Raw genomic sequence first — 9,285 nt, 5'->3', positions numbered from 1 at the left:
AGGGGGAACTGATTACAAGGATCTACATATAACCTCCTCCCTGGGGGATGGACAACAGAAAAGTAGGTGAAGGGAGATGTCGAACAGGGCAAGATATGACAAATAATTTGTAAATCATCAAGGGTTCGTGAGGGAGGGGAGAGCAGGGAGGGAGGGTTAAAAATGAACTGATGCCAGGGGCTTAGGTAGAGAGCAAATGTTCTGAGAATGATAAGGGCAATGAATGTACAAATGTGCTTTATACAATGGATGTATGTATGGATTGTGATGAGTTGTATGAGCTCCTAATAAAATGATATTAAAAAATAAATAAACAATAGTGATTGAGCAGTATTATATAATTGTATTTGTTAGCTAATGCTGTGTAAAATATCACATCCAAACATCAGTAGTTTTAAACAATAATAAAAATTTACTGTTACTGTTTTTGTGAATCATGAATTCGAGGCCAGCTTAGCTGAATGATCCTGGCTGAGGAGACCCAGAAGCTTAGAATACAGTATCAGTTAGGGCTATAGTCATTTTACACCTGCCTTGGGTTGGAGCATCCATTTTCAAGGTGGCACATTCACATGGGTGTCAATTTAGAAACCCAGGTTCCTCTCCATATGGGCTGCAATGAGTGAACTAGCAATATGGCTCTTCTAGCTAAAAGTCTTTGTTACTCTCACCAAAAAAACTTAGTTTTCCTAATGGGTCTGCATAAGTAGATGGAGAAGATATTGGTTACATTATGATTCATCTGTGAATAATTGTTCACAGAAATTGAGATTACCACCCCCACTGGGTATGATATGAGCCCCCTTAGAAGCAGGAAGTGGGAATCTCACTACCAACAAGAGAGTAGAGTCAGGAGGGGAGTGAATCCTTTGAACCCCATGATCCCTGTGCACTGAACCCTTCTGATCCAGGAGACAACTTTGACCCAGAGAAGTAGCAACAGCAGGACCAGGAGTCAGAGCATGAGATAGAGTGGTGGACTTCCCAGCTCACAGAGCAAATAAAGTTGAATCCTTTGGGGTAGGAAGCTGGCTTGTGGAGTGGGGTGTCTCTGGGCACTTAATTGGGGAGAACGGGTTTACTGACCCATGGAGTGGATTGCCTTCAAGCTGAAGCTTAGCATACAGTGATACACCCTTTGGGCATTTATTAGCATCCCTAAAAGAGCTCTGTGACATTTTCCAAGCAAGGCAGTGGCCAGAGCAAGAGGCTGAAGCAAGAGAGAGGCCTGCCTGTGGCATGAAGGAAAGAAACTATGATAACTGACCAACTCTACCTTGAGCATTTATCAGCTGAATTGTAACCTGTAAACTTCTCCAATAAAATGCATAATCATGCGTTTTCCCTCTGAGATCTGGGAGTCTACTGTAAAGAAATTATGGAACCCAGCCACAGAACCAGAATGTCATGGGGGAGAGTTGATGTCAGGCTAGGGGGAAAAGGAATGAGGGTAGAGGCTTGTCTGACCTCTGCCTTGTAAAGTTAGCCTTGGGAGTGGGAGAAGCTCAGTTGTGGTCCCCATACTTTCCTCAAATGTGCTCAAGATAAATAACTTTAATTTCCCAACTTTCTTATGTTAAGAGATCCAAGAGAAAAACATAAAAGATGTACAGCTTTTTGTGATCTATCTAAGAAGTTTCATACTGTCAATGCTCATTCTATTTACCACAGAGAGCAGACATGAGTCCATGTGGGAGCAGACCACAGAAAAGGGTGAATTTCAATATCACTGGAGTCATCTTGGTGGCTAGCTATCACAGACACATCAGAGTTTTGGGTCATCCAAAGTGGGATAAGCTGAGCCCCAAAAGATTATATCTTAGAAATAAGAACAAATCTAGACACAACCTAACAACCCTTGAAATCAAAACTTTACAAGATACATAGAGACAGAGTTTGGAATTTGATTCCCATCAATTAAGGAGACTGGGTATATAGTTTGAGTTTTATACACAGTCATTTTAAAAGACCAATAAATACTCACTAAATTACATAAAGCTTTTGTAATACCAAATGTCAACAATATTCAGAGGAAGACAATAAAACTTAAAGTCTCTACCACGTAATGTCCACAAGGTTCAGTACAAAACAAAAAACTAGTAGACAACAAATGAAAAAGAAAATATGACCCATGATAAGGAAAAAAAGCATAAAGAAATAGACCATCAGATGGCTCAGATGCTAGATTTAGCAAAGACTTGAAAGCAGTTTTATAAACATGTTCAAGGACATAAAGAGATCTTAATAGATGAACTGATAAGGAATACTAGCACGGAATTAAACTTAAAAAAAAATAGCACCAAATGGAAATTCGAGAACCAAAAAGAACAATAACTGGAATGACAATTTCCATGGATGTGCTTAATACTGGAAATGGAAGGAACTATCCAATCTGAAACAAACAGCAGCAGGAACACTTCCCAAGTCATTTTATGAGGCCCACCCAAGCATGCTTCCAAATCCCAACAAGCTCACTGCTGCATAAAAAGAAAACCACATGCAGATATTCATTGCTGAGTACATTTATTAATGCCTTGACAAAATATTAGCAAATGGGAAAAGAAACAAAGAGTGCACTACTTCAAAATGGTATCAAGTGGAATTTATACATAAATGCAAATTGTTCAAATTCAAAAATTAATGCTTTTCAACATGCTAAGACAATAAAAAGGATGACTTAAATGTACATTAATTAGTAGAACAGTGGGTACCTGGCAGGGAATTCTAATTCAAACAATTTCTGAAATACGCTCAAATTAAAGATATTGGCAGGCAAATGAAAATGTAGCTTACCTGGATCAGGAGAATTATTTGGGGGACAAGTAGAAGGGGATGGGGAGCCTGAAGCTTGTCCTCTGGAAAGTACTGTTTGGGATACATCTTGTTGACTTTCCCACCGACCCTATTGAGGACAAAACCAGTAATCTTGTTTCAAATTAATTAACAAAAAACTATTTTTATTAAAGATAATATTTTATTAAAGTTTTAATAAACATCTCATTTTATTAAAGATAATATTTTAAAGTGGCTATGTATTACTGTTATATATTATTTCTTTTATATGACACATTATTTGATTACTTAAGTATTTTGCTTGATTTATCATTCTCACCACAACAGTATTTTCCCTTATAAAAGCCTTATATTCTGGTATGTCTTCCAGCTTATAACTTGCAATCTCCCAAATTCCATTCTAAGACCTTCTCCTACATTATGCCTCTTCTCCACAAAATACAGAGCATATGAAAACATGGCTTTCGAGTCCTTCCTAATGCTGTTCAGCCACGTTTGCCCTACCATTTCAGTTTCTCAACAGAAATCCAGGAAGAGTTCTATGGCTCTAATGTAGCTCTTTCCATTCCAGGAGCACATGTTTCCATAAACTCCATAAAGCATTTCCATGTGTAGTTCATAAATTAAAAATGCTATAGGCTGGAAGATAAACAAGGGGCCATCTAACTGAGAACAACAAAGCCCACATGGAAGAAGCACACCAGCCAGTGAGATCACAAGGTGTCGAAGGGATCAGGTATCAGGCTCAAAGACAAAAAAAAAAAAAAAATCATAGCATTGTGAATGAGGGGGAGTGCAGAGTGGGGACCCAAAGCCCATCTGTGGGAAATTGGACATCCCCTTGCAGAAGGGCTGCAAGGAGACGAGCCAGTCAGGGTGCAGTGTAGCAATGATGAAATATACAATTTTCCTCCAGTTCTTGAATACTTCCTCCCCCACAGTATCATGATCCCAATTCTGCTTTACATATCCGGCTGGACCGGAGGTGTACACTGGCACAGATAGGAACTGGAAATACAGGAAATATAGGACAGATGAACCCCTCAGGACCAGTGGTGAGAGTGGCGATATCGGGAGGGTGGAGGGAAGGTGAGGGAGAAAGGGGGAACAGATTACAAGGTCTACATAGAACCTCCTCTGTGGGGGAGGGACAGCAGAGAAGTGGGTGAGGGAGACGTCAGATGGTGTAACATTATGACAAAATAATAATAATTTATAAATTATCATGGGTTCAGGAGGGAGGAGGCAGCAGGGAGGGAGGGAAAAAAATGAGGAGCTGATACCAAGGGCTCAAGTAGAAAGCAGGTGTTTTGAGAATGATGATGGCAACATATGTACAAATGTGCTTGACACAATTGATGTATGTATGGATTGTGATAAGAGTTGTATCAGCCCCTAATAAAATGATAAAAAAAAATAAAGCACACAACTAAAGACAAAGAAAATGCTAAAGAACCAGTCTTTATTTTTGTAAATATTAAATTCCAGTTAAATCCAAATCAAATAATCACAGGTATTATAGTCTCTGAATTTATAAGTTTTGTTGTACTCTAAATTTATTTTGTAAACATCCATTAGAGGTCATTGCTTAATATAAGAAAATGAAAGTCAGTTAATGGATTAAATTATAAGTCTAAGACTCATGATCTCGATGATACCATCATTGTACTTTTAACATTAGGCCTCTCTAGTAAAGAAATAACCCCCAATTAATTGTTACTTGTACAAAAAAGCAATAGTACAGTCGAGATAGGAATCTTTAAAATGTTTTGTTTTCTTTTCTTCCTCTGATAGTCATTCTGACTTTCTACTAAAGGTGAAGAACAGTATTTAATATTAGTTTAAGCTAGCATTCCACAGATGAATGACCATCACTATTAGCATGATTTTCATTCCTAATTGTCTGAAAAGCAATATGGGGAACAGTCAGATCTTCGCTGCTCTTGAAGATGGATTGAGGTAGAGAGGTCTCTTAGGTTTCAGATATGTATTGGAAAGCTATCTGCTTTTAGCAGCGACCTAAGTACTGATCATAAAATCAATAAGCCCTAAGTGATCTGGATCCTATTTACCCCAGAGAATACACTTTTGCCTAGGAATTCTCTCAGTATTAGATACCATTTTTAAAAAAGAATATGATGTTTAGCATAAAGAAGGGGACAAAACAGACATGAATGTGTGATTAGGAAAACTATGAACTCTGAAATCTTTCACCAGAGGAGCCTTTCATTTTACTATGAGTCACACACTGATTTACATATGTAAGTTCCGTTCATGTTTTTTATGCATTTCAAGTTGATTACCTGTCTGAGAAGCTACAGTTCTGTAGACTTCAGGATAGCACATTCAGGTAAATACTAAGGTCAGCAATCCCTAGTATCTCAGCAGACTAAAAGTCTCATGCTTTATGTGAAGTATCAAGCTCCTAAAGGTTGTTTTGAAAACAACTTACTAAATTCAGGAATAAATTATCTTCATATTCTAGATTTTTCTTCCTTATTTGCCAGCTGACATGGGGCACTCTGTTTCTGTAGGAAAACTGAGTAGCTGATGAGGAGTCAGCACCTGTGTTGTTTGGGGTACAAAGACACTGTGACAAATAACGTGGGTGTCACTTCTTCCCCAAGGCACACTCTGGGCTGTGGTAGCTTCACGGGTAATTTTTCCCAGTTAGCACTCCTACGCAATATTACTACTGCATCAGAATAGGAGCAATTGCTCTTAATGTCTCACATAGTATCTCCAATAAGAACACTTGAAAGGATGTACATAGTACTTCAATACAGTCACAGATAATAGAGAAATCATTTCATTTTCATCGATACATTTTCACAGCCATCTTAACCTTGGGGAACTGCACGCTAGCTCTTACTGCCCAGAGATGGTACATCTCACAGCCATCAACTCAATGGCGACTCATAGTGACCCTATAGGACAGAGTAAAACTGCTCTTTACAGGACTAGGAAGCCTTGACTTTCTCCCACACAGCGGATGTGCTTTTGAACTGTTGATCTTGCGATTAGCAGCCCCAGTGGTAACCACTACACCACCAGGGCTCCTAGAGATGATGCTTAGAGGTTCCCAAATAGCTTTAGGCTAGAATGGGGTGTGTTTCAGTTGAAACATCACTGCAACTGTTCACTACAATCCACTTCTACACTACATATTCATTCTAATGCCAACAATGAAATGTGTAATTCATGGTCTGGTTACACACCTTCCACCACAAGGGCAAAGATCATTTTATTCCAATACATTTAATATGCTTGACTGTTCTAGAATTATTGTCCCTTTACTGAAACGGGAGGAAAATGGGAGTATCCCACTGCAAGGCACACAGAGGGAGATGAACTTAGGACAATAAATAAAACAAATTCTCACAAGAGACTTTTAAGCTCCATTTATTACCAGTGAAAGAGGATGATTTCTGTTTTCATAATTTCTACCATAAATACTGATGGCTTTAACTTCTTTGAAGGCAAAGAATATTGAATACCATGGACAGAGTGCCAGCAGAACAAAGCAATGTTGTCTTGGAAGAAGTACAGCCAGAACGAATGTTCCTCAGAAGTCAGGATGGAAAGCCTTCATCTCATCCACTTTAGATATTATCAGAAGGGTCTAGTCCCTGGAGAAGATTATCATGCTTGGCAAAGTAAGAGGTTCAACAAAAAAGAGTAAGACCCTCACTAAGATGGACTGACATGGTGGCTGCAAACAATGTATCAGAAACATAGCCACACAGTGAGGATGGGGCAGGAACGGGCAACTTGTACCTCTGTTGTACACAGGGTCACTGTATGTCAGGACCAACCTGACAGCACCTACAATCAACAATCTAAATCCTGACAATCTGAATCCTAAAAGGACACAATGTTAGAATGCGTCTAACATTCTGTATGACCATAAAACTTTAAAATCAGCCATGGTGAAGAGACACAAGAGAAGACCCTGGCTTCATTTTGGATCCCTAAAGTACCTTCAGAATCACCAGGGACCATGTGATTTAACAGAAAACATTTGAAGTAATAAAATCTTATTTAAAACAGCAATTATTTGTAGGTGGACACCAAATATAGAGTCAAAGTCAAAATGCCAAAAACCACTGGTGGCTCTGGGCAGATCTGAGGACATGATGTGGCCCGCCTTACACAGTAACGACTTCTCTGCCATATCCATGGTCTAAGGGTTTTCCCACACAGGAGTCTGCTTTTGATTAGGAAAATGACACAGAGGTAAATAAAGAGAAGTGTCTGTGACATTTCAGGTCCAAAGGTGACTTCTTAACTCAGCTGAAGAAGAAATGACTCACATTTGGCACCAACTTTTACCAGTGACATACTAAATGTGCATAATTACAGTTTTCAGGAAGATGATGTAGCCAGATACAGAAATCAGTTTTGTTAACTGAATATTTGTTTAAATATTTTTACTCATTTGAACTTGATCAGAACTCCTTTACAATAAAAGGAAGACAAACATCACTACTTGTTAACAAAAGCTATGATTTCCTCTAAAATGCCTTTAGAAACAGCAACATTTTTAAGTTGGCTGTGTTCATTGTGTTACAAAAGCTCTGGACACATAGGCACTGTTGAATTGGAAAGATAAGCAGCAGGAAAAAATTAGCCCTCAACCTAAGATTAAGTACATTTAGTTAGATTGGTCATAAAAAGTTTCTAAGTTCTCATTAGCGCTACAAATAAAATCTTATAATAATGATACAACAATAGCAATAACATTGCTATTATATTTTATACTTCTAATTGAAGATTTATCGTCAATATCATTTCCGTTAGGTCCTAAAGTTCAGTCAGTTGGAGTAGTTAATGAAACTTCTTTTGGGGGTAAGATTAATTAGTCTGTCTATTTAACTTTGTTGGCACTCAGTAAAATAATCCCATTTTTAATATGTAGCGAACATTAAAAATATGAGTTTGTAAAATATGACTAGCCTATTAATTTAGGTGTTATTAGGCCAAATTGTAAGTTTTTATTCAGGACTTTACTCTTTCCTCTCACTCCATAAGTCTACTCTTAATCAAATTTTCCACTGTTGCAACCCCATCTCCCTGCCATATGCTTTAAAGGGATTCTGCTCCCATCTGACTAATTTTTGCTTTAATATTAACTGAAAATCAAGATCAGTTGTGACCCCTCCCTCCTTCCAAATGTTAATTCAACTAACCTGAATGTTCTCATATTACACAGGGAGAAGATAATAGCACATCAAATTATGTATTTTCTAGTCCTAATTCTGTAATCATTGCTTTATTGTACTGGCAGAGGGCTAGACATACATCTATCTGTCTTGGAAAAGAATTAATGGGAATAAAGAGAAAGCCGAGAAACATCCTCATACTAAGCACAACTAACTGCTTTTTGACAAATGTGCCAAGTAATGCATGGAGGAAGTACAGTCTTTTCAACAAACAGTGTTAGAGCAATTGATTATCCCGAGGTTAAGCAGCAATAAGAAACGAATCTCTTGTCCCTGGGTTTGTTAACACCCACTTTCTCCTCCCACTCCATTCCCATGTCCCCGCAGAACTGTCGGTCCTGTTGTTTTCTCCTCCAGAGTGTATAAGCAAATGTGGTAAAGAAAGTTGATGGTGGCAGGCTATCAAAAGATATGGCATCTGGGGTCTTGAAGGCTTAAAAATAAACAAGCGGCCATCTAGTTGAGAAGCAACAAAGCCCACATGGAAGAAGCACACCAGCCTGTGTGAGCACAAGGTGTTGACAGAATCAGATATTATGTATCAAAGACCCAGAACAAAAATCATATCACTGTGATTGAGGGGGAGGCAGAGTAGAGACCTAAAACACATCTATAGGCAACTGAACATCACCTTACAGAAGGGTCTCGGGGAGGAGATGAGCCAGTCAGGGTGCAGTATAGCACCAAGAAAACATACAAATGTCCTCTAGTTCTTTATTGCTTAGTCCCCCAAACTATCATGACCCCAATTCTACCATACAAATCTAGCTAGACCAGAGAATGTACATGGGTACAGATAAGAGCTGGAAACAAAGGGAATCCAGCACAGATAAACTCCTCAGGACCAATAATGAGAGTAGCGATACCAGGAATGTAAGGGGAAGGTGGGGGGAGACAGAAAGAACCGATCACAATGATCTACCTATAACCCCCTCCCAAGGGGAAGGACAACAGAAAAGTGGGTGAAGGGACATCAGTCAGTGTAAGACATGAAAAAATAATAATAATTTATAAATTATCAATGGTTCGTGAGGGAGGGTAGAGAAGGGAGGGGGGGAAAATGAGAAGCTGATACCAAGGGCTCAAGTAAAAGAAAATGTTTGGAAAATGATGATGTTTGTGAATGAGGGGGAGTACGGAGTGGGGACCCAAAGCCCATCTGTAGGCAACTGGACATCCCCTTATGGAAGGGTCAAGGGGAGACACGAGCCCGTCAGGGTGCAGTGTATCAACGATGAAACATACAACTTTCCTCTAGTTCCTAAATGCT

The 9,285-nt window shown here is 38.9% G+C and overlaps 1 protein-coding gene across 1 annotated transcript in view; it reads right to left on the bottom strand.

Moving 5' to 3' along the window:
- Window positions 1-9,285, bottom strand: part of KIF13B (kinesin family member 13B) — a 268,551-nt gene that overhangs the window by 44,278 nt on the left and 214,988 nt on the right. Inside the window, exon 35 of the mRNA XM_045286833.1 lies at window positions 2,794-2,902. Coding sequence (XP_045142768.1) covers window positions 2,794-2,902 — 109 coding nt within the window. The remainder of the gene's footprint in view (window positions 1-2,793; window positions 2,903-9,285) is intronic.

Source organism: Echinops telfairi, unplaced genomic scaffold (genome assembly GCF_000313985.2).
Source record: "Echinops telfairi isolate 266 unplaced genomic scaffold, ASM31398v2 ScPeMD7_9;HRSCAF=40, whole genome shotgun sequence".
NCBI lineage: Eukaryota > Metazoa > Chordata > Mammalia > Afrosoricida > Tenrecidae > Echinops > Echinops telfairi.
Note: the sequence above shows the minus strand (reverse complement) of the source record. Positions and strands in the feature narration are given on the sequence as shown.